The sequence below is a fragment of the Chelonoidis abingdonii genome, chromosome 8 (assembly GCF_003597395.2).
Source record: "Chelonoidis abingdonii isolate Lonesome George chromosome 8, CheloAbing_2.0, whole genome shotgun sequence".
NCBI classification, from domain to species: domain Eukaryota; kingdom Metazoa; phylum Chordata; order Testudines; family Testudinidae; genus Chelonoidis; species Chelonoidis abingdonii.
The window spans coordinates 17480393-17506850 of NC_133776.1; the positions used below are offsets into that span (position 1 = coordinate 17480393).

The 26458-nt window shown below is 41.8% G+C and overlaps 1 protein-coding gene across 6 annotated transcripts in view; it reads left to right on the top strand.

The window, feature by feature from the left end:
- Positions 1 to 14277: 14277 nt before the first annotated feature.
- The window catches only part of MECOM (MDS1 and EVI1 complex locus), a 480335-nt gene continuing 468154 nt past the window's right edge, over positions 14278 to 26458 (top strand). For all 6 annotated transcript variants that reach the window (XM_075068406.1, XM_075068408.1, XM_075068410.1 and 3 more), the window contains exon 1: positions 14278 to 14437. In XM_075068406.1, coding sequence (XP_074924507.1) covers positions 14401 to 14437 — 37 coding nt within the window. In that variant the 5' untranslated portion in view covers positions 14278 to 14400. The remainder of the gene's footprint in view (positions 14438 to 26458) is intronic.

Sequence of the window (26458 nt, forward strand, 5' to 3'; positions counted from 1 at the left end):
GATTCAGGAAGTCACTGATACTGACGATAGCTTGATCCAGGTGCTTTCCATTGATGGAGATCTGCACTTGCTCAAAACTGAAATAAAAATGGAACATTGCTGTGGTAACACTGTCTAAGGAACTTATTGAGTTTCTAAACTGGCTCCAGACTGCAGAGTCAGCAAAATGTCTGAAAGAGAAGAATAAGTTTGTTTGATCCACTGACAATAGACAACACTGAAAACTGCTTAGTCTAAGCGAAGTCACACATTTACTTGGATCATCAGCCAGGAATACATAAGGTATATTTAAAAATAACTATTTAAAATTCTGATTATTTACATTTTTTTAATGAAAATAATGTTGCCATCTGCTGTTCTTCCTGCAACCTAGCATTTGTTATGTCATTTACTCACTTTCTGCTTTTGATGCAGCCATAACTTTTTATAACTCTTAATAACAGATATATTCAAAGCTTTATCAAATCTTAAAGCTTTTTTAATCTGTCTGGATGTTGAAACAGAAGATCTGACTCTAATCTCACACTGGTGTGAATAAACTGACATTTACTGTCCATTTCTTTAGAGAGACCAGTTTCAAGGAGCCTGTCCCCAGAGCTGTATCCTACTATAAGTTTGGTTCTGCTGTCTGTATGCAAAGGGACCAGACTTACATCAAATGGTACATTCACTGGGTCACATCAAAATCGAAGTAAACAAACAAAAATCCTACCAAACCAAAATGCTATTCTGTCCACACAGTTCTCCACCTGGGAAGAGGATGAGAGATAGAACTAATCACACATGACAGCTGTTAGTCATGATGCTTAATACACTACTGGAAGGCATTCATGCTGTGGTGATGAGTGCAGTATGAGAAGCTATAAAGAATAGAATAGATGTTAGTGGGGCTCCTGGTGAGGAAGACACCACCCAGTATAAGGGTATCATAATACGACCCTTGAATTGTACCATACTTCATGAGGAGTCCCACTGAAAACAGTGGGCCTTGTGGTATAGATTGGTGGTCAGTGTGATTGAGGGTGGCAGAATTTAGTCTTATCTTTTGGGGTTCCACAATTCCAGGATTGTGCTTGTTTTTTCTTGATCACCTGCATCTGATGATGTAGATCTGGCTCAACACTGATGGCAGTATTTGGCTCTGCAGCTGAATATAACTAGCAGAATATCAGGTCAAAGAAAGTGATTCTCATACTGGTGAATGAGGAAATATACACACTCAACTTCCATTAGCATTAATGGAGAGTTACCCATGTATATTTTCCATGCATCAGTGGAAGAATAGACTTCAGAATGTGTCTCCATATTAGCCTCAATAGATCTGAAAGTAGAAATAGTGACAATACTCTAAAGAAGATACAATTAATTATTCCCTTTTATTTTATTTTTAAAAATAGTCATTTTGCTAAATCAACCATGGGTTCAATTGCTGTGTAAAGATTATTTAATGTCTCTATGTGTTTTAATAGTAATGAATGTTATATGAGTTAGTGATGTCACTTTTCAAGCAGAAAATAAGATGATGGAAAATGTCTGAAATATTGGTATAGAAATGAGTCCTAAACAAAGCTCTTTTGTTTAAAGCCTACAAAGTGACTAAAAAATTTCCCATGTACTGTAGGGCCTAATCCTGCCCTAGAATGCATGCCTGGAGGTGTGAGCTTTTCCAAATAATTTATGCAAGTGAATACCTTAAATTTGCCTCTAACATATACTTTAGCTTGTTTTATTCATTTAGTTTTAGTAGATTTATTACTTTATTATGTTGTGCCTAAACTTGCAATTCTTACTCAGGCAAAACTTCCACCAAAATAGTTGGAAATTTTGACTTAGCAAGGATTGGACCATTTGTAATGTTATCACAAAAATCCTGTAACTGGCCACCATTTTCTACTCTCTATGCTCATAGGCTTTTGTGTTTTATGTAGCGTTGTTCTCATGTTAGGTACTGCTGGCACTGACAAAAAAATTTAATTAAAAATACTATAAAGAGTCCAATTTAAAGATCAAAGATTACATTTGATTAAAAATCCAGTACTTTGATACCATGGTAGTAGGTGCCTTAAAAATACCATAGATGGATTATATAGTAAATTATTCTTACTTGTCTTGTTTCTCTCTTCTTTTGTACTTCAGAGATCATAATGCATGAAGTTTTAAAGGAGAATAAACAGTAATTTTTAAAAATTAAAAACAAATGGTTTTCCAGTTTAAACTGAATTGATCAAAAATGATGGAAATGATGAAGTGAGACCTCAAGAATAAATATGAACAAAAACATAATAAAAATTGACTGGGAACATAATCCTGAATGCTAACATAAATCCATTTCCATTGTAACAAATGTGGTCTAATTTAATCTCCAGAATGTATTACTGCCAGAAAGAATAGAATTGACAAGCTCTAATGCATTGGTAACTCTTAAAATTCCACTTTAACTATTGACCTGCTGAGGGTGTCCACCACTGAAAAGACTATCTTAATTATCAATGTCATCCATCTCAATAAAGTCTGTGCATGTGTATTATTTACAGATTATTCCTGAAACTACTAAATGACTCATATACAGACAAGGGATCAAGAGTTCAAATTATGCTATGTTATCATCAGACTATAACAGTGGATCTTGGGTCATGAATTTGACCTCTTATGAATTAAGTGTGAGCTGATACTAAAAGAAAGGAAAAGCTATACTAGTATAGTTATGCTGCCTACCTAATGGCCAGATCCTGCAAGGTGCTGATTGCCTCCTGAGTGGTGCTGAGTGCTCTCAACTTCCACTGAAGTCAATGAAAGTTAATGGTGCTCAGTGCTATGTTTTTACGTACACAAAGAGCAAACACAGTATTTTCAACGGAATGACTTTTGTTTGAGGATATCAAAACCAAGAAAGGACAAAAGTAAAGTCTTCTGGAGAGCAAAATGTGTGTGTGTCTTTGTTACAAGCTAGAAACCACTCTAACAGCTTAACTGGGCAATAAACTTAAGTTCCTGCTAACCTAGTTTCCAATGCATTTTAACCGTCAACCAGTGTGAATAGGTGTAAGGAATGTTAGTCCTGGTTTTAAAAATGTTTTCTGACCTAGCCTAGATAGAAATGTAGTTTTTAAATGGTTTCTAATTCTATTAAATTGTTGTAAAGTGTTGCCATGTTCTCCTAAGTCATTGCTGTGTTGCATCCTAGAGGTTGCTGCATTTCAGTGGTGGGTGGTGTGATCTCAGTATAGTATATCCGGGTGAAATCTGAGCAAAACTTCCAGTGGGGCCAGAATTTCACCCCAGATTATTTTGTAAGTAAAGCACTTGGTGATCCTCCAGGATGAAACATGCATTATAAACATAGATAATATTTATTAACAATTATTTTACTATAACTTATGAGCCCTACTCTTTATTACCCAAAACTTGCTTTGGGAATACTGTAGGAATTGAAGAATCATAGGAAGATTACAGGAAAACAATCTGTTGAGTCATATAGTCAATCCTCTGGCACTTCTTTTAAGCATAGGAGTAAACTGCAAAGGAGAAACAAACCACAGAAATACAACGATGCCTTGCTTCATTTCAAAATCTACATTTGCGGTTATATTTTAAATACTAATAATTTAGATCTAAAATTGTTGTAATTAGGTTTAATCTAGTAAGGAACCATTATTATTTTTCATGGGGAAAAAAACAGTTTAAGAATCTTTTGCTGTCAGTGCAGACAGACATTTTGTACAATTTTGCCGGTGGCCAGAAAGTTGCCGGTGGCCAGAAATCTATCGGTGCACAATCCACAATAAGACTTGGATTAGTGGATAACACAGACACCATAATACACAGAATGCTTTCCATAAAATGTTAATGTTAAGTCTTGTGATCCTGTTTCCTGTGCCCGTTCAAGTGGGTGCTAAAGACATTATATTCTGTAGGGTATCAGAGAGGTAGCGGTGTTTGTCTGGATCTGTAAAAAGTGACAAAGAGTCCTGTGGCACCTTATAGACTAACAGAAATATTGGAGCATAAGCTTTCGTGGGTGAAAACCCACTTTGTCAGACGCTGCATCTGATTAAGTGGGTATTCACCCACGAAAGCTCATGCTCCAATACTTCTGTTAGTCTATAAGGTGCCACAGGACTCTGTCGCTTTTTATATTCTGTAGGGTATTCCGTAGGGAAGACCTATATCCATTTCTGGAAAATACTGTTGCAGGATCCTACACAGTTGTGCCTTATAGCTTGCATGTGGGCAGGATAGGTGCCCAATTGCCTGCATACAATTTCATCAGGAAAGGTATATGATTTATTGCCCTGTAAAGGGTTTTGACATGAAGCCTGTGAAAATCACTGTACAAATGCCAATACAATGCAATGCAATACAAAACATCACAAAAATACTTTATTCATTAATTCTGACACTGTGCTTTTTGTACTGGAATGAAATATAAATGTATTCCTTACATTTTAAAGAAAAAAATAGGTTTTTTGGTTTCACAAATCTGCTAGAGTTGGCCTTACTTAGTGGCTCCTTAGCAAGAAAAGCAGAATTTTGTTTGCCTTGGAATGATACTACAAATAAATGCAAATAAACCACTGACTTAGAGGAACTGGGAACATTCTTGATGATAGAGACCCCAATTCTGCTCCCATTAAAGCAAGTGGAAGCTTTGTTCTTGACTTCAGAGAAAGAGGACTAGGCCCAAGGAGGACTTTATCAGTGTAAAGACTTTATGCTATAGGGTAATAGAGCTTGTATTCAGTAATACTAAAATCTTACTTAAATAGCTCAATAACCAAAGAAATAGCTTCCCCAGACTTGCAAACTATTGTACAAGGTTGTTTCAAAGAGTGGTTTTAGTACAAGAAACATGCTTTAAAGCAAGTATTTTACTTACCCATTAATACCGATCAGTTTGGGTTTCTTAATATTGCTGCTGTTTGTCGCTCTCCTTTTCCCCTCATCCCTCCCCAGGAATACAGAACACTACTTTACAATTGCTTTCACTTCTGCTTCCAGCAATGGGGACCTTCTCCACTCTGCATTTGCCATGCTTCCCATAGGCAGTCCCCAGTTCAGAGGCTGAGGCATAGGCAAGAGGTCACCAGGTCTGACCACAGATTTATCATTTTGCACTCTACGAGACTGAAGTCTGAGCAGACCTCAGCAAATGGTAAAACTCCTATTGACTTCAGTGGAAGCAGGACTGAGTCCATAGTGAGTCATGTACCTATATTATTATAGTGTTAATATGTGAGGGTCCTATAATTAGGTTTTCCCCTCCCTTGCTGCTTCTGTTGAAATTATCCTTTACTGTACTTGTTATTTTGCTGTACCTTGTCCTGTTCCTTTCAGATATAGGGTCCAATCTTGCTGTTATTCAGGCAAAGCACTCATGGGGTGAAATTGTGGCCCCACTGAAGTCAATGACAAAATGCCTATTGACTTCAGAAGGTCCATGATTTCACCCATTGACTTAAATGGCTATGAAAGAGCTGTAGGATTGGGCCCACTTTACAGAGATTCACATACTCCATTTTCTGTTTGTTTTATCTCCATGTGATAACATTTTATTCCATTTTTCACTTAGGAAGTTCACATTCTGTTGATCTTTCCACTTATACGTTGAACTGCTGTATTATTCCTAGTTGTTTAATATTTTGGCTACATTCCAAATATTTTTTTCTTTTGTTTGCTGTAATTCCCCCACCCTTTCTTTTCAATTTTCCAAAATATTGTGTCTTCATTATGCTGTCCCTTTAAGAGCAGGGCAGGCTGGGAATCCTCTCCAGGATATAAAGCAAGAGTCAGCGGTAGGAAATCAATCCAGTTTTTGGTAAAGGAAAGAGTTGCAGCCTGGAAACTATGAAGGTATTGGTGGTGTCTGGCTTTCTTTTAGTTACACTTGTTTCTTTCTTTTTGTTGCTAATAAAAGGGGTTTGGTCTTGAGTTCTACTGCTGTTTAGGCTCTGGGATGTAGATGACTTTATTATATACTTTTTATGTTTGGTGGAGGAGCTAGGAGCACTGGGATTTCCTGCTAACCCAGAAGAGAGCATATGCCAAAGATTCCTTTCTGAGAGTGAAGTTCTAGCACCAATGTAATCAATGGCAAACCATCCCACTGACTTGAATGGAGCTAGGATTTTGTCTTTAAAATTTAGGATGTAGGGCTAGGGGGTCTCTAATATGTCACACACGTGTTGCTAGACCATACATCCATAGACTCAGCTCACACTGCAGCAGGTACTGAAAGAGATAACACTCCAACCTACATGGGTCAGCTAAAAGGAGTGCAAATACTGCAGTAATTAGTGTTGCAAAGTCCACTTTCCAAGATTTCCCTCAAGAGCTCCACCGTCAATAAATGCTGCATTGTAATATAAAATATATAAAACAACTGTTAAGTGATGGAAGTTAGGAAGCATTTCTCAACATTCAGCCTGTTTTTACAGTCATCTCACTAATGCTCGCTGCTACCTGCTTCCCTATAACTGTCACTCTTCATCTTTCTCTTCATTGTCTCACCTCCCCCCACCCCTAGTCCATTCACAGCAGTTTCCTATCAGCTTGTCTCCCCACAAAAACTCCTCAGCATAGTCTGACCATATAATTAATTCACTCTGAAAATGCAACAAGATCTATAATGTCTCTAGGCTATGACCTTGCCTTTGTAACTTTTATCTTCATTTGCCCCAGCTATCCCTCTGTTTTACCATCCCTTATCTTGTCAGATCTATTCTTATACTGTAAACTGGGGGAGGCAGAGGCTTAGACCGTGTTCAGTGTATATCTAAATTCTGACTTATACTTATGGGAACTCAGTGAATAAATAATAATGAGCAGGTTATCCATAATTGTCCCGTAGGACATTGAAACATTTAGTACTGGCCAGTTAAAGACAAAAAACCCTACTAGATGGACTAGAATGGTAATTGATCTGGGATAACAACTCAAAATGAATCCAAAGTCCATCTGTATCCTTCAGATTACTGTGAATCCAACCAGTATCTGATCCCAGCTTTGGTCAGAGGTTTGCCTGGGTAAAAGCTACAGAATGGAGGTTGATGATAGATGTCTGTGTCATCTTTATCTTATTTACTGTATGTCTCCCATCACCATAACATCAGCCTTTACTGTATTTATCCTGACAATGCCCTTTGGAGGTAGGGAAGTACTCTTATCCCCATTTTACATATGGGGAATAGAGGTGAGAGATTAAATGACTTGTCCAGAATCGTATAGCTGGGAACTGAAACCAGATCTCTTGCATCCCAGGTAGTGTCCTAACCACCCTCTGATCCTTTCTTCAACCTCCAGGTTTTTTTTTTTGTCTCCTCCAGATAGGAGCCTGGTAATTTTCTCCCCTGCCTGTTTTTTCTCTCCCTGTGTGTATTATGAAAGTCATAGTCCTGCTTGTAGTTGTATGCAGTAGGCATACACCCTCCATATCGTTTTGTTCCATATTTTATTCCCCCAGGGCAATATTTTGTATAGCCTACTGGCATCTTGTATTTTGTTCCTCAGTTGGGACCAAATACATTCCTGGGTTTGTTTCACAGATTTCAGCAAAGGTTATGCCAAGTACGGGTTAGATCCCGGGCTTCTTTGAGACATCATGCAGGTTTTGCTTTTCTGCAAAATCTCAATCTAACATTATACATCAATTAAATCAGTTTAACATCTATTTTCAGTTAATTGTCTTCATTGATCACAAGAGGTGTCAGATATAACATCTGGGAACTAGATTTGTATGCAATACCATCCTCTCAAGCCAAGCCCAGTGCTGCCAGGTAAGGCAGGAGGAAAACAAACAAACATGTCTTTTCCCATTACCTTGATGGTGTACCGCAGTACTGATGGGTAATGCCAGACTCCAGCAATAGCTAATGTCGATAGCAGAAAATTCAGACTTTACCCCTAATTAGCTCTTATCTTAAAGTGTTCCAAAACTTGTGACTATAAAAATGACTTGCTTATGTTCATGTGCTTATAGTGGACCTGATGCTTATATTAGACCTGCTTCAATGATCATCGAAGTCAGTGGGGGGGTCTTTCCTTTGACCTCAATCGGCATTGGATCAGGCCCATGTGTAATGCCTGATAGTCATAATGGATGAACTTCAAAAGGTTCAGAGCTTGGATGCTTATCTGCACTCTGTAGATCAGGGTGGAAATCTTCTGAGAACCATATATTATTGTTTTTCTGATTTCTACCTTTGATCCCAGCTGCAGCATGGGCAGCTCTTCTGGTGCTTCACTCCCACTGGGACCCAGAAGGGCAAGAGAGAAGGACTGCAAAAATTACAAACCTGAAGATCTTTCCGAATCTTAACAGAAGGGTGAAGTTTGAGGTAGGTTATAGAAATGGATTAGTATTTGGGGCAGCAGTTTGGGTGGAGGTGTATTGGAAGTACTTATTTTACTCTGGGGGCTGATCTATTCTTAATAGGGAGACACATATGCCCCGGGGAGAGCAGGAACAGATCTAGAGGGATACAATGGAGGTGAGTGAGATCTGAAAATGGGAAAGTGCGTTCAAAGACTATTTACAGAAGCCGTTAGGAATCATACTGCGTCTAGCTGTGTAAAGAGCAGGCAGTGCTTGGAACCTCCACTGGGTATATAGTCGCATACACTTTACCTTCACGCATGTAGATCTACGCACGAGGTTTAAGCTACACCATCAGCCCTGCTCCTGCGGCTTTCCTCCAGCTCCAGCTTTCTGCGGGGATCCCAGAAGGAGAGAAGGGGGGCTCCTCCGGAAAGGTAGCAGCAGGAGCGGAGAGGAAATGAGCAGGAGTGTGCTGCTGAGCCGCAGGTTGGGTTGTTTGCATTGCACTGCCGGCGCAGCTGAAGGTGCCTGTGCTAATGTTTGAGCTGCCAGCGTGGCTCGCTCCCTTCTTGCATAGTACAGGCGTGGGGCACATTCCACCGCTTCCATTCCTCTCTCTCGCTGTGCGTTAAATGACCTTAGCTAGGAGACTGCTAGTAGGGTGCACGAGGGCAGGGAAGGTAATCACTCTCCAGTGCCTGTGCTTCCAATAGTGCTGGCTCTCTGCAGTTCCTCCTTGCAACCGGACGGGGGCAGCGCAGACTGATCTGTCTTTGCCCTCCGGTAGCTTGTGAAGCTGAAACTCGCCTGTTTGTGGGGGGTGGGGAGAGAAAGGGGCGGTGTTAGCAGAGCTGCATCTGGTGTGAACCTGAGCAGCGCTGGCAGCACACCACATTCCCACACCACAGGAGGATCGTTTGACTACCTGGGAGGCAAAACCCCAGCATCTTAAAACAACCTCTATATGTGTCCATCTAGCAGTGCTGCGTCTCCCGCACAAGCCACCCATTTACATGCTCCGTGATTGCGCTCAGCAATCATTAGCCTCAAACTTCTATCCGACTAATAGTAATTCAGTTGTGTGAAGGCCTCCCACATTTTGTTACTCTCATTTAAAGTCATTTAAAGAGGGAGGAGAGCAATCAACATCAAGTGAAAAAATCCCCTTCCGGGTTAGCACAGAGCAAGGGGGACGAACACAGTGTTAAACAAACAAATAAACGATGTAAGGTTTGCTGAGGAAGCCGGTAAGTTATAGAAAGGAAAATTAAATGTCTGGTGCTTTACAAGACGGCATGTTTTACAAGGGTGAAGGCAACTATGCAGAAAATGCATCTGCTTTTATTGTTGCTTTTCATTGCCTGTGTTGTGGTGGATGCTTTATGCCATGGAAAGCAAGTTTAATGAGCAAGATCGCTGATTTCATTTAACGTGTGTGTGTGTGTGTGTGTGTGTGTGTGTTTAATTCACCATTAAGGATCCGGGACTAAAAGCAGAGAGGATCGCGTTCTTCGATGCCACAGTAATAAACAAATAAAGATATCTTTCTTAACACAGTGCCCAGGTAGCAAAGCCTCAATCCTTTTGTATTATTTTCTCTTGGTATTGAGATTTAAAAAAATCCAATACATCATTGCCAGCCTTTCCCACTGTTTTAAGTAGACAGCTTAAAGCGAACACCTAATGGAGGAGGCTTTTTCTACTGGGAAACTTCCTAGTGTTTTCCTTTCTTTCGAGAATGCCAGACCAGAGCGAAAAAGTGCAATCTTCCCATTGATTAAACTCTACGTATTTGTCTTTAGGCGTATCGGGTTGATCCAAACTTTCGTGTGTCTCTCTCTCTTCCCCCCTGCCCCCTTTCTGTGCATTTGTAAAGTAGCCCCATCTAGCAATGATAAATATCCCTGTTGATCACTTGATTGATTACCTCTCTGAAAGGTCACGCGGGCTTGCAGTAATTTCCTTTTGCCTAAGGCTCTCTTTTCACTTTTACTCCAGCACGACAGCTCCAAGTATACAGGATCTTTATTTTTTATTTTAACCCCTAAATAGCCCCCCGAAAACAATGCATGGGAGAAAATCGTAGGAAAATAAACTCTCGCAGTCTCCATTACGCACCCAGCTCTTTCTCCCCCCACACTCCAATGTATGGTGTGCACTAGTGTTTAATACATACGGAACTTGCAAGTAAACTCAATGTCTCTTGGGTCTGAATTTCACGTCTGAGAGTGACTCTCCCTTTTTCTCCTGTGGACTGAGAATTCGGATTTAAACAGCCAGACAAGCTATTAATTTACCCATGCTTCCCAGGGTCCTGAACCCAATTAATTTCTAATAATTATAGCCCAAGGGGGCTGGAGAGATCCTTCTGCCTCTTTCTAGCCTTGCCACCTCACGGCATTGAGGCCAGCATATAATAATAAAGTGTATATTTTGAAAGTGATCTGCAGAACAGTGAGTTATTGCAATGAATGAAAGTTGTTTCCATTTTGGCTAATTGAGCCCATGGCTGAAAGCTGAGTTCTGAGACTAAATAAAGAGGACTGTTTCATTTCAACTAGCACTGGAAACCCCTGCATAGCTTTTTGGTCACCCAGCAAGAGGTATAATGTCTTAACAGCAAAGCCGAAATCAAGCGTTGGGTAAACAGTATTAATAATTGCATTACAATGATTAAATTAATCTTACGTGTAGCTAGGAGAATATAGGTTGAGACTGAATAACAAGATGTAAAGTTCACTGCACAAAGACAATAGCACACCAAATACCTCGATGAAGAATTCCAACTTGCCTCTACATACACTGCGGGGCTTATTCAGTTATAATGTGAGGAAGGGGACATTTCCTGTTATATAGAATGCATTGAAACCTGAGGGTTGCTTTCCCCCACACCCCCAGCATGTATTGAAATAGATTTCACCCCCACCTTTAAATATTTTTTCGTGGCTCTGATTCTACTACACCCCGCCTCCCCCCCCACCACAATTCCAGTGTTCATTAGGCAGCAATTTTCCCAACTTGAAGGGAATTGCGGGCTAGAAATGCTTAAAAACGTGACCAAGCGAAATTAAACGGATTTCTAGTGGGTCTAGCGGGGAACTCTTTGGGAGGGTGGCAAACTTTATGAAGGTTCTGTCCGCGACTGACAGAGAGATCAGACATCAGAAAATCTGTTTGATGCAACCCAAATGAAAATCGAGAGGTTTGCTGGGTGTTCGGGAAAACAGAAAGACACCTGTTCGGGGGCTTGTGATCGCTTGGGACTTTAAACAGGTGAAACTGACAAGCTGGAGGAGAAAGCTGGTGCCTTTCAAGGTCGAGAGACCCAAGTGGGCTGCTTAGAAGAGTCTATATCTGCACAGATCCCTCTGTTTAAATATATTAAACTGTCGCTTTCCCCCTTGGTCGCAGAAAGGCGTACGAAGACAGACGCTTGCTTTTCTTGTGCAGATATGGTACAAGGGGCCAAGGGGTTGTTTAAATAACCGCAGTAGATCTGTAAAGCACTCGAAAGTCTTGTGTTTTTGTTGTCTTGGTGTTTTAAATCTCAGAGAAAGGTAAAGAAATATACTTCCCCTTGGACAATTACTTCGAGGCTGTTGCTAAAATAAAGTTTGTAAAAGTTCTCAGACATTTTCGATTAGGGTTAGAAAGCTGGCATCGCCTCGGTTTGTTCATTCATCTTTATAAGAAACTCTTTTGAAGAACCCGACAGAAAACTGTGTGATAGAGAAGGAAGGAGGTTCCGTGCCGGAAAGGTGTGGAGCCCCACTCCTAAAGTTTTCTTCTTTTTCCGGAATTAATTTGTTCTCTCTCCCCGTCCCGTCCCCCCAAACCCCTGTTGTGCTGTTACTCCCTGCCTGATGTTTTCCACGGGCACCATTTAGTTGAGCGGATCAGTTAGTCCACCGCATATCACTTCATATCCTTTCACCAGGAAACCAAAATGCTTCCAATTTTTTCTAAAAGGAGGGCAGAGGAGGAAAATCATTGCAGCAGACTCTGCCCCCCCCCCCCCCGCGGGTAGGTGGGTGCGTGACTGTCTCTGCTGGCCAGCTGATAAGAAATGTCCTGAAGCCCAGCTTCCCAGTATGCAGTGCCTCATGGAAGGGCCAGGCTGCGGGGCACTGACCCAAGCCGGACGCACACTGAAGCGGATTCTTTGGATGTCAGTGTGATGTCGCTTTTGAGTTTGTCTCGGTTACACACAGAATCGGGGGGCATGGAAAGAAACAGGTTGATTGCAGAGGGAGGAGGAAAGAAGGGGAGAAGTCGGGTCACTTTACAGCTACTTCTGCTGAAGTTCTGCGTTGGTGCAGCTTGGTGTGCTAACCTAAGCCTTCCAAGAAGGAGCACCTCTCTCCTCCACCCCACACTGGGCTCTGTAATACAGAGGGGCTGGGCTTTATTAATACTCCCGCTAGATGGCTGAATTCCTCCCCCCCCTTACAAAAAGCAGCTGCATTTTTTTATTATTCACGTATTTAAAATAATTGTGAGGATCAAGAAGTTCGCTCTCCGGTGGGTTTTCAAATACTTGTGCCTCATTTGGAGAGGCGAGAGGGAAACATATGAGAAATTCCCTTTGCTATTCAGTAATTTAAATTTGTTTCGTGTGTGTGCACGTATCAGCCAGGTCTTTGGGGAACACGTTCACGTGGGATGGACAAAGGCTCATAGCGTTCGGAAATTTGCTGCCATCATCTAAACAAAATTCAGCGGTTGCTTCTAAAACAAACACGTCTTCATTAGGTTCACTGTGCTCCGCTATGTTCATGTTCTGCTGGCTATTGTAACCTTATGGCAGAGGTGGCTGTTTTCCACTGTTTCGCCTTAGACGGGCCATGATTCTGACAGCGAACACCAGCAGGATTTTTGTGTAAAAAGAGCGAGTGATGCTTAAGATTTTATTAAAACCAAAACTTGAGCAGCACGTATGTACTGGCGCAGCACCGAGTCTGAAAGATTGTAATTTTCTTTTATGGTATCTGGCAGGATTTGCAACAGATATTAATGGGAACATAAATAGCGCAGAGAAAGTATTGAACAAAACTGTTTAATGCAAGGAGGTTGTACCAGAGAAAAATCTATATGTAGTTTGGACTGATTCATACCTTGAACAGAGCCATCCCCTAAAGGAATTCCCAGTTTCAGCGGGTCCCGTTGTTGACTGGCGAACCCTGTAATTAAAACAGATTCAAACAATACGGATTATCATTTCTAAAGTGCTTTTTTTTTTTAATCCAGCTGGGGAAAACTAAACACAAGCTGAAGGTGGGAGAAGGAGTGTGTGTGTTTGGAAGAATATATAATTTAATTATATGCATACATAAACTGTATAATTGAATTATATCTGTTTATATCCACAGATTTATGATAAGTGCGAGTGGGTCGGAATAAAGTATTGACTTGTTGCAAAGATGACAGAGTATCATTAATATTACACACAAAGCTAGAAAGAAAGTGTCACTTATTCTATTCTAAAACTCTGGAACATCAGGAGCAGGGAGATTTTTTCTGTTATGGATAATCTGCCTCACGGCCGCCTCTTGAGTCAATGGCTCAGGATCCATTCTTTCTCCTGCGGATTGGGACCGGAAAAGCTCTAGAGTTTGTTAGCCCTGATGCTGGTTTACTAATTAATAATAATAATTGTTGGGAGTTGGGTGGAGTTGATGGGGGAATAACGAAGAAGATTTCGGGCATCCGGCTGTTTGCGACTGGTTGGCTCTGGCCAGGTTGTTTTTATTGGAGAGGAAGAGGTGTCCTCGCTCCCTTCCCCGGGCGGCCTCCTCCCCTCCACCGATTGCCAGCTGACAAGATCCTGAAATCGAAGTGATAGATCGCTCCAAACTTTTTTTGGCGGCGCTAAGATGTTGAAGAGTGGTAGTGGCGGTGGGGGGGAGCCGCCCGTGCGCATGTGCGAAGGTGTCCAAACTGACAATGCTGGAGAGATAGCGAGCCTGGATTGAGAGAAAGAGAGAGTGTGAGAGAGAGTGAGAGAGAGAGAGGGGGGAGAAAAAGGAGAAAAAGATCCGAGAGGAATCCCCCCCACCCCACCCCAGCCGCGGCGCGGGACTGGCAGCATGAGATCCAAAGGCAGGGCAAGGAAACTGGCCACAAGTAGGTGCAATATCCCTTTCCATTGGCTTTCCCCCGCTCTCTGCCATGTTGCATGGAATGTCTGATGCGCCGGGATCTGGGGCGTAACGTAACCTGCAGCACCCCTGCGCCGGAGCCCAGCTGGGGAGCGCATCCCCGAGCGCAGCGCAGCGCAGCGGCCGGGAGAGCGGACCCGGGGTCAGGCTAGGGGTGCGCGAGGGGGGTAAATCGGAGGGGGGGTTTCAGGCACCACCCCAGCAAGCAGATCGCTGGGCTGCGGGAGGGCGGTGAGCCTCTCAGAGGAGGGGGAGGCTGCGGGGTCGCAGATGGGCGCTGCCCGGCCGCTCGGGCCGGCTGCGGGGCCGCTGGGAGGCGGAGAAGGAGTTGAGGAAAAGTTCAGTGGCGAGCGCTGGAAGTTGAGCGGTGGCTGCCGCCGCCGGGGCTGCGAGGAGTAGCTGAGACCATAGTGGGCGCTGTCGGCTCTCTGCAAGCGCAGGAGGGGAGGGAGTCAGGCGGCAGGTCTTGCTCCGAGCTTCCAGCGAGCACAGCGGGAGAGTCCAGGCAGGTGGGGGGGAGATGAGGGGGAGCGACAGCTCGCCCCCTCCCTCTTGCTCTCTCAGGAGGGCATCCCAGCTAGCGCTTTGCACAGGTAGCTAGCAGAGCTCCCCGAAGGGGGGCTGGTCGGGGACCTTCCAGCCCGGGGCTGTGACTCCCTCTTTTCTCCACAGCAGAGTGTGTGGTTGCAATCTGTGCGTCCAGGCAGGCAGCTCCGGGGCTCTTTCCCCTCTTGCATTGGTGGTAATGAGAAGGCGCAGGAAGTAAAATCTTAGCTTAATGGATCAGCTGGGAACGCTGTATGAATGGGGACCCTCCCGCCCCATTCCTATACACTCGGGAAACAGAAAGAAATAGTTGCGGAGGAAATTGTCCAGTTTATTGCCTGTGTGCAACATTGCAGGCGCTGTCACACGCAGCGCGTCCCGAGTGACAGTGGCCAAGGCTTGTTGAGCAGATTCTGATGCATTTGATTTTAGTGTAAATTAAACTCGTCCTGCATGGGGCAAAGGCTCAAACGGTCTCGTGCCAGTGGCGTCTGAGGGTGCAAGGCAGCAGGGCTTTCGGTGATTCCTAGCTGCAAAACGAGGCCAAACGCTTTCGTTCTTCAGTGGCTTACTGCAACTTTCCACAGTGTCTCCTTGGGATCGAGTGCTCTGGTCGAGTTGAAAACAGACAAAAAACTCATGGAGCCAGCTTCAGACGAATAATACAGTCAGTCTCAGCACTAGCCCAGAGTGGTGGTACTTTGCCGTGACTCCTTGTGAGGAGCTGGGGAGAGGGCAGAAATGATTGGGCCATCAGCGCAGTTCAAACGCTAGCTCAGCTCTCAGCCCACTGGAGCTACATGATGAAGTTGATCTTAAATGTTGTAATTTCAGGCACTTTTCTCGCAGTTTATTCAGTTCGGCTGCAGTAGGTCTATACTGTGATAGCTTGGGTCTCAGCAATCGACATACATACTGCTCTAGTTATATTTACAGTCACTCCATCTTCTCCTTCTTGACAGTGATAATGATCTTTTAATTGCAACAGTTGCAAAAAAAAAAAAGTAGCCTGCCTTCGTGTCTTATTTTAAATACAGCCGATGTCTTTTATTTGTATGTCAGAGCAGGAATATACTATATGCAAGTTTCCTTTGATACGTATCTCAATTGCAACTTTCATTTCCATCTGAAAATGTGCCGGAAAATGGTAGATGAAACGTTGCGTAACATAATAAATAACTAATAATCGGTTTTTGTCTACTAGTGAAAAAATATGTGAGTAGAGAAAAGGGAAAGCAAAAGATCTTTGGCTCTTTATCTACTTTTCTGTGAAACGTAACGACAACCTATATTTGATTAGCTGATTTTAAACTGGCTCCATCAGCACAATTTGAAAACAAATAAACTTCCAGGTCATCATCCCTGCTTTTAGGCTAATTGTGGAAGTCGTGTGTTACATTCGCTAGCACATATATATAATAAATGTCCCCTAACGTTTCTGGGCTGCTGCTGCTGCTTTGCAGTGCTTAGATTTGACCACTTTCAAACTTTCTTCTTTGCGTTGCATGTCTTGGCAGTCACAGCAGCTGCAGCAGCTTTCCCTAGACAGATGCGTTGCATTATATAATCATTCGGTTGCAATACGCTCATAAAGGAAATCGTACTAAAAAGTGGAGATTTTTGTATTGTGAATCCCTTTTCATTTCTCCTTCGAATAGCGTGTGAGTTTCATGGCGTGGTGTATGCGCGGCTGGGTCGGTGAGGGGAAATTATTGGTGACCCCTGTAATTCAATCATTCAACAGGAAAAGTTTTCAGCTTTTGGTTTCATCCTGTGACCCCTTCTCTTCACTCTTTAATTGGGGAGCTGTGAAAAAATAAGAACCTTTTGTGGCTGTAACTTACTTGGAAAAACACCCCACTCGGGATACAATTGGAATTCTCTTATTATTCCACTTTTGCCTCTCTCTGTGTGAAATAAAGTAGAGATAACACCCTCCAAATTGTGAGTAACACCAGTAGTGGGGAAAGTTCTGCCCTTAATTAACCAAGGGAAATTAGATGCGTATATTTTTCCCTCTATAGATTTGAAATAGCAATTTAGGGATTTTTGCTAACCTGAAACATCTCAGAAGAAACTAAAACAGCCACGTTGTGAATAGTTAGTGAATATTTTAAACCTCCAGCTGTAAAAATAAAGTAAAGGAAAAGAGGCAAGACATTTTTTGAAGGCATATTCGGAATGAAGTCTGAATATAATATGCAGAAAGAAGGGTGCAAGTTGCAAAGATCTCGAACAATGACAGTATCTATTACCGTTGCACCTTGTTAGAGTTATAGGATTGCACCTGCACGGCAACAGTAATTTACAGTGACCATCACTGGTGATATAAGCGGTGTCCCACTGTGGTTTTTTTTTTTTTTTTTTTTTTTTTTTTTTAAGTCCTACTGTAGTCCTGTCTGAAAATCAGCCCCGAACAGTGACACTCCACAGGACTCAACCCCGTGCACCGAACCAGTGGTAGCCATTAGCCACCCAGTAGCCTCATAAACAGACAGAAGGTGATCAGATTAGGAGAACGCACGTGAATAAGGGGGCTCTTGTTACTTTTACACTTAATCACCGTGTTTTTTTTTTAAACTGGCAATTTAGTGCAGGTCCAGAGCCATCTAACCACCTGAGATAGTAAAATAACACTTTGCCGAGTTCCAGCAGGTTTTCCTGCGCCTGTAACTCGCCTTTCTGCTACTTAAAAGCCTGGCACGTTTATTTGCCTGTTTAAGACTGTCCGGGAATTTGTTTTTGAAAAGGGAAATGTTTGCCAGTGTCCAGGCTTTCAGCCCCCTTTAGCAAGGCTGTTTATTTGCCATTACCTCTGGCTTAGTACTTCTTTATTGCACTTGGCACTTTGTGTAAATAGTCTCCTAAAACATTTCAGTGTACTTCGTCAAAGAAACCCTCCAAGTTTAGAGGAAGGTTAATAACGCGTCGCTCTATTTTGCAATAGTCGGGTAGGGGAAAGAGACGGTTCATTAAGGAAAAGATGGAGGGAGGCACTCTCTCTCTCTTCATTTATTTTAACGGTAAAAAAAAAATCCCTCCACATCTATATCGCTATGCATTCTGCCAATTCATAGCTCAATGGATGTCTGGATATGTGTATTTCACAGATGATACATGATCTCTTTAGCTTATGCGCTACACACCCATCCACACCAACCATAACACATTTTGTATGGCTTGGAAACAAACGGGTTTCCTAGTCGTTCCCCCTCCTCCCCCCCAGCCCCACAAGTTGCGATTCATGTGGAGTAGCTGACAAAAGTCCCGTTTAGCCGAGTGATTTGCTGTGGCCTTCCAGGGCAGGAGAGAGGGGTTCTTCAGCTCTCAGGCCTGCTTTTTAGGAACGGAGGCCCGGGTAAAGGGAGGACCTGGACACTTACTGCGAGCAGCGCTATTGTCTCCCGCATGCCTCTGGTCACTCCCCCATCCTCTTCACATGTCTGGTGCCCAGAAACCAAAAGACTCCCATCTCGAGCTAAGGCACACGGGGAACTGAATGTACTCCTGCCCACTTCTAGGCGAATAATCTCCCCAATAATTCCTCCCCGTCTGCAAAGCTAACCAAGCCAACTCCCCAAATAGGAAGGACGGAATACAACCACCATCACCCTCATTACTACATCTCAGCGTCTTGTCAAAACAACCTCTCGGAGAGATTAGATCCCGCTTAGAGACAGGGCCACTGAGTCCGGATTCAGGGCGTTTAGACATGGGTCATGTGGCTCTAAACGCTGAATCTGAAGGGATCTGGGGCTGGGGTGAGCTATGCAATGAATCTGGAGAGAGCTGGGTATAGCAGGACATAGGCACGGAATCTGCGTGGATCCCCTGGAATGTTCACACCACCCTTTACAATGTGGCAAAGCAGCAGCAGGGCGAGTCTTAGTGGGGAAACCACTTTCACTGCCCGGAACTTTGGAGGTGCAGAGGTTACCATTTGTCTTTCACGTGACTCTTCTTTGGGATTCATGTGTGTGCATGTCACTATGTATACAATGCAATATACAAATAGTATGTAGCTTGTTCCCGAATGGCTTTTTCACAGCAAGGGGGGAGGGGTGGGGAATTGGGGGCGAGACAATCGCATTATATGCCAAGCACATTTTCACAAGGCACTTGATTAACCCTTTTCAGGATGGAAAGCGTGTGTGATTTTTTTTTTTTTTTACCCAGGACATCCAGAGACTCACAGGGGTCGATAGACTTCATTGAATTTGAAAACAATTTTCTGCTCCCCCCAGATGTTGTTTCTAAAATTAGATAATCTTTTACTGCAATCCCCACCCCTTCTCCACCTCGTCTGCCTTCTGGCTGCTTCCACCAGTGAAATTTATGTAGTCCACAAGGGTTTCGAGAAGAAAAGAAGGACCCAAACACAAAGAGAAAGCCGGGCAATCGGAAAACAGTGATCATTATTAATATAGATCTATTTGTACATGAAAAATGTAACCCCAGTTAATTAAGGCTGTATACATGGGGTACAAAAAACTTAAGAAATGTTTCGGCAAAGGGGAAGGATCTGTTTACAAAACTCTTTCAAAAGTGTGACATATTGCTGCAATTCCAGCACTAAAAAGCTAAACACACTTATATGCCTTTGAAGTTCCCTGGCTGAGGCAACATTATTTGACTCCGATTCAGATATTGCTTGTGGGTATAACTTATGACTTTTACCTATTTAGTTCAAGTGGGAGGAGCGAAAGTCCTGGATTCCTTGTCCATTGGATCTCTCCAGAGAGTTGAATCTGGCTCCCAGCCAGCTCTGTACAATGTCAACATTGAATATTTGAATTCCCAGACTCTATTTAACAAGTTTCTAAATAAATAAACGCATTGTGTGTCTGTGTTTAAAATTATTTCACCCCTTTCATAAAAGCTGCAGCATCTTATTACATCGGCCTCGCAGTCTGATTTTCCTTTTCTTTCTGAACAAACACAAACACAGGGGAATGCATTTTTTTACAGGCATGTATCTCCCTTTCTTTCTCGCTGGCTAGTGCGAAGTGGAAGCGGGTGCGGGGTGGGGCCGGGAGCCCAGAAGTAACACACAGACATACCTTTTCGGACTGCTCTGTGTGCCGCGATATCTAATCGTAACTAAAAACAAAGCTAGGTTCAGAAAGCCAGTTAAATATTAATCATTTCTAAAAGGAGGCCCATGTGTGTGCCATTGCTTTAGCAATGCCCTGTAGATACTCAATCATTTTGGCTGCTGTACCACATGCAGGCTCCAGGGACAGCTTTCATTGTTGTTGCCATAAATGGCTATTAGTGTTCATATTCATCTATTCATTTAAACTTGTGTGTATATGTGTCCCTGTTTATTTGCGTGTGTGATATGATCGCTATATATTTATGCATGTATCTAGATATAATCTGTATCTATATGTAAACATATATGGAGACATAGCAGATAGACATGGTTGAGTGTGTACGTATGATGTACCCAGGTATGTAGATACAGAATAGCTATAGATGTTTGTGTGCACATATACCTAATCACTGACTGTCTACATGTATAGATTGTGTACATGCAAAGACTGTGTGTCGACAATATAGGGAAAGTAGATATAGAAGTGTGTGCACCTATATAATATCTACATGCATAGGTTAGATATGGGGTGTGTATATGTATGGGGTGTGTATACGTAGCTTGTTGAGTGGGGGGAGGTGGAGGGAGAAGGAACATATTTAAAATATTTCCTGACCTCAGTTTGTAAGCAGCCATGTCCTAACTGAGAAAATGTTCTTGGCCCTCTTCAGGAGTGTAATTCCCCAACAAAGCCATCAAAGTTTTTGAGCAGTGAAGTGGAATTTACTGTCTACTATGACAGGTACATTATGCAAGAGAACAAACTAAAAAAAGTATCAATGATCATTAAAATCCCCAGCAGTCACAATAGAGGGTAGATGAAGTGAAGGAATGGGGGAAGCAGATGGAGGTTTATAAAAACTCAGCTGCTAAGTGTGTCTACACCACACACGCAAGTTGACCACTTTAACTTAAATCAGTTTTTAAACATACTTAAACTCATGCAAAAAATCCTGTGTAGACACTCTTATTTCAGATTATTTCCATTTATTTTAAATCTCTCCTTGACTGACCTAAACTAATCAAGATAAACCAGGTTTATATCAATTTAAGGGTGCTCACTGCACCCTTTTCACTCAGTTTAACAAAATCAATTTTACATTATATCTTTAGTTAAACGGGTGCAGCTTTGCATGTAGGCAAGGCCTAAGGTTGGGATGATAAGTGCATTTTTAAAAACTAAGCTAAGAATATAGTGACTTTCACTTTTCTGTTTAACAAGAGTAATAGTCTTCATTAAGAAAAAGTGGGTTCAAGGGTCTTAGTGACAGCCACACAACTCTTTTCCATCCCCATTGTTATTTATTTGACTCTTTCACATCATTGCTGTTATTTGCACCTAGAGACCCCGTTGTGCTAGGTACCATGCATACCTATAATGAAAAGATGGTCCCTATCCCCAAATAGCTTATAGTCTGTGTTTATGGCAGGGGACAACAGGTGGATACTATAAACAGATGGTGAATGAAGGAGGAGTTGCAGGAGGCACAAGGTAAAAGTGAGACAATTATGATTAATACCATCATGATAAAATGTTTTGTAGTGGCAATATTTCCCCCAGGATCTTATTTACTGTCATTGGATTACCACTACAATTATTATTATAATTATTTATTATTTTTTAAAAAGCCGCATCAGAGTGCATGGGTTAATGTGTTGGCTCCATGGCAGGTGTGTGCATTAGTGAGGTGTTAATCAGGAGGCAGGTGCAAATATGTAAGGAGCACTGAGAATGTGAAAGGAGGATCAGTGTAGGGGATGAGGCAGTGTGAACACAGAGTGCTATTGCCCAAAACAAGACAGTGGCTGTTTGCCTGTTTATATTGCCATCTCTGTTATCAAAATTAAAACACCTGATGGATTGAGAGAAACCTGCCTGACCGTTCATCGACATTATGCCCCTTCCTTTTGTCAGTATGTCAGTTCTTAGAAACCTCCTTGACATGTTTCCAAGACATGGGTATAGAGTCCACCCCTTCTCTCAGATATACATGCTAAATGGGAGCCCCACAGATGTGGAGGGAGAAAATTTGGCCTGCAGTGACTATTGTATTTAATGCCAAGTATTGAATATAATTAATTCAGACTAATATAGCAATAAGGACTGGTGAGTGCAATACAGTTATTTTCTTGTAGGGATTTAATACTCTGGTCTGTTTCACTGCAATATTATCTTCCAAGCTAGGATATACACAGCTACGTAAAAACAGTACCTTAAGGGAATGTCAAAGTTTGATCTACCAAATAAAGGAAATTCAAAGTTAAGGCTGAAATGTACCACATGGCCTCCAAGCCCCAGAAACTACAGGCAGCAAGAAAGTAGCTAAAGGTATGTTCTGTGTTTTGAAAACAACTAGTCTATTAAGTACTAAGGGCCCAATTCAGATCACAGATATACAGCACAACGAAAAACCTGACCTGTTGATTGGAGTAGCTGATTTTGCAAGCCTTGTAATGATTTTGAAAGTTCTTGAAAAATCTCATTTGGACACCATATGCAAAGTTAGGGCCTGGCAGTTTTGCTGGGATGAGGATTACATGATCGAGCCCTCTATTTTTAAATAAACCTTTATTTGTTGCTAGAAAAGTGGATAATTAAAGTGCATAATGGAGGCTGAAACCACTGAAACATGTTTGTTTTCTTCACAGAGGAGAACAAATTTAATTCTTTAATTATTTTAGATGGGAAGCTCTAGTGTTTGAATTATTTGCTAAAGTTTTAGCCTAATGTAAACTCATAATTACTACAACCCAGCCTGAACTCTAGCTCCATGATAAACCTCTGTATTCGATAGCAAAGTCTTTCTAGAGCACAACTCCACTTTTTGATTGTAATAAGTTAGAAACCAGAAAAGCAAGACTTCTGTGAATGGGTTGTTTTTGGCAACTGTACCACCGATTATGTATAAAATTTCAAAAAATATTAGTTCTGCCAGTTTAATTGTCGAGAGGGTTACAAAAATAGGAAAGCTTGGGGAATGTTGTAATATCATACTATTTTGTCTTTTAGATATCATTAGATATCCACTGTGCTGAGCATTTCACATCAAACAATCTAACAAAAACTTCCAGATGGTTTAAATTTAAAAATTAGCCATAAATATATTCTGTATAATGCAATTTATCATGTATGTTTATTGTGTGATGTGGGAAAATGCTTGGCTTCAGACAGTTTTACTATATAACGTGTACACTATTGTTGTTGTTTATATTGTGGTAGCATGTAAAGGCCCCAGTCAAATACGAGGCCCCGTTGTGTTATGCACTGTACATACCCACAAGAGGACATGATCCCAGCCCCCCAAAAGCCGCATAGGCAATAAGATGTAATACAATATATACGTAATACAGTGCATGCCATACAGCAAATTGATCATGGAATATAAACATCTGGCAATAGTGGAAGAAATGAATATTAGATGATTTTGTAGGAAGTTTCAAAATAACATAAATCAGTAAAAGAAGGGAGGGAATAAATGGAACTAGGTCTCCAATGGTTTATATTATGATTTTGTAATCTGGTTTATAAAATGGTTCATCCCAATCTAAAGTGTTTAGGCACTCTAGCTGCCAAAGCTATACTTCTTGCGAATGTGGTTCCAGCATGAATGTAAATAAGGCCCAGTCCTGCCATTCATCTCACTGAGATCTTCACTGATTTCAAAGGGAGATGCAGGGTGTGGAGGGAGTGAAGGAATCAGAGTTGAAGGACATAGTGGTAGAGGCACAACAGAAGTACGAATCTTTTTGTTCCTTTATTGGATTCTCCAAATACGTGGGGCTGAATTCTGTCAGAACCGTAAAAGTTTGAGTCCTTCCTTAGCTTCAGTGGGATTCTTAATGAGAATAAAGATTTGTAAGAACAGAGCTGTTCTGATTTAGAGCTTGATTCAACTCTTATTGAAGTCAACTGCATTCAGGTCAATGGGTATTGTAAATCTGGAGTGCCTCAATTTAAATCAGTGAATGACTGACTACAGATTGACACCACTGTAATTGTGAGAAGAATCTGACCTAGTGTAAAATTTAATTGGATTTAAGTAAATTTAATCTGGAATTAGACATTTGGGCTTTCTAGTGCCATCCGAGCACTGATTATTGCTCATATAGAAAAATTGCGCTTCAGAGAGGGCACAGTTCAGGAATCACTAAATGCCATGTGTGACTGCATTACCATGCTCAGAAGATACATTTGCCATGGTGGAGTGTTTCTGGAGTTATCACATATCAGAAAATGGACAACAGCCATCTAACTCCTGCACCTTCCATTAAGCTATTTTTGTTGTTATCCCTTCGGTGCCTCTTGAGGGGAGGCATTAGTGCAGGCTAGGAGAGGAAATGCTCTATCTATACTCACATGCATCCATAGGTAGGGAGCACTCAGGTAGAGGGATGGAAAGCGGTTGTAGTTGGAATGGCAGCTTCAGAGACCTTCACTGCAGCCTATCAACCTGCTTGCATTTTGGGCGGGTGTGTTTAACCATGTAGGAAAGGAAGGGTAGTCCAGTGGTTAGTGCATGAGCCTGGACTGGCGTCCAATTCCCTGCCCTGTCAAAGATTTCCTGTGTCACCTTGAGTAAATCACTTAGACCTGGGCTACAGTAGCAGGGGCTGGGTTCGAACTAAGATATGCAACTTCAGCTATGCGAATAGCGTAGGTGAAGTTGAAGTATCTTATTTCGACTTACCTGGCCATCCTCACGGCAGCGAGTCGACTGCCGCGGCTCCCCCATCGACTCCGCTTACTCCTCTTGCTGAGGTGGAGTAAGGGCGTTGATTAGTGGATCGATTTATCGCGTCTAGACGAGACGCAATAAATTGATCCCTGATACATCGAACACTACCCGCCAATCCAGCAGATAATATAGACATACCCTTAGTGTCTCTCTGCCTCAGTTCCCCTACTGTAAAATGGGGATGATGATGATAATAATATCTCACTTTTTTATATAACCATTTTCACCTGTAGATCTCATAGCACTTTACAAAGGAGGTCAGTACCATAATCTCCTTTTTATAGAAGGGGAAACTGAGGCCCAAGGAGGGGAAGTGACTTGCCGAAGATCACCCAGTTCATGGGAGTGTTGTGCAGGATAAACATTCAAAAAATTGTGAGGCACTCAGATGCTACAATAGTGGGGGCCATATGAGTACCTGGATAGAGGTAGGTTTCTCTTTCTTGCGCAAAGCCTATATGCAGGGAAGTGTGAATGTTACCCTTCAAAGAAACTACTTTGCTCATGTCTGAACACCAGCCTGGCTAAGTCAGTGGTAAAAGATTTTGTATCTTGTAAGAACTGTCTTAGTGCATGTTATGGGCCTGATCCCAAATTCATTGAAATCAATGGAAGGATTTCTATTGACTTCAATGGGCTTTGGATCAGGCCTTACAGCAGTAGTAATCCACTTCCTTTGTTCTTTAGAAATATTTTTTATTAGCATCTTTTTATCCTATAATGAAGCCTAAATTCTGACAAATACCTGGGTTTACATCAGTGTAAATGAGAGCAGAATTTGGCTCTGTAATCTGGCCTCATTTAAGAGCTATTTTAGTATAACGTGCACAAACCCTGATCAATGAAATATGAACATCGCTGAAGAGGGGGCCATGTAAAGCATATACAAACATTTTTTTTTTTTTTGCTTTACCTCATCACTTAACTGCCCCCCTGTTTGACAGTATTGGCTGCTTCTGCTCAGTAGCGGCTCAGGACTAGGAATAATAGCATGCTGGAGATCAACACTGAGGTACATTGGCAGAGTGTTGTAGGGAATCTTGCACAATGCCTGCTCCCATTATGCCTGGCTGATTTTAATCAATGCTATTGGTCTCTTGCTTTCACAAGCTCTGCAATCATCTAAATAAACCAGTTAGCTGGTGCTGAAGGTACCTGGTACATCCAGTAAACACCTCCTGTGCTGTTGAATGTTCACAGTACTTCCTAACATTTCATGATTTACAGTTTAATTCAGCAGAATAAAGAGAAGATGGGACGAGAATCAGAGATGAGGATTAACCCATTGAAAAAAATCACCCAAAATGTATCTAAAACATGTCTGGCTTTGGGCATCTGTAGTGCTTTAATTTTTTAAAAATCATTTTAAATTTTAATTGTATTTTTAAATGATTAACCTTTCCCACTTGAAGTCTCTTTGCAGTTTCACCTTGATGTGGTCACTTTTTAACCACAGTTCACTTAATTGCACCTTTTTGAGGAATTATGCAATCACTTTTGTGTGTTTTAATCTTTCCCCATTCTCTTTGTAGCCAGGTGTTAAAGGACAAAAGGAAATAAATTACTTGAAAGAAGACTAAAGTTGTGTTTTTTGAGCTATTGATATATT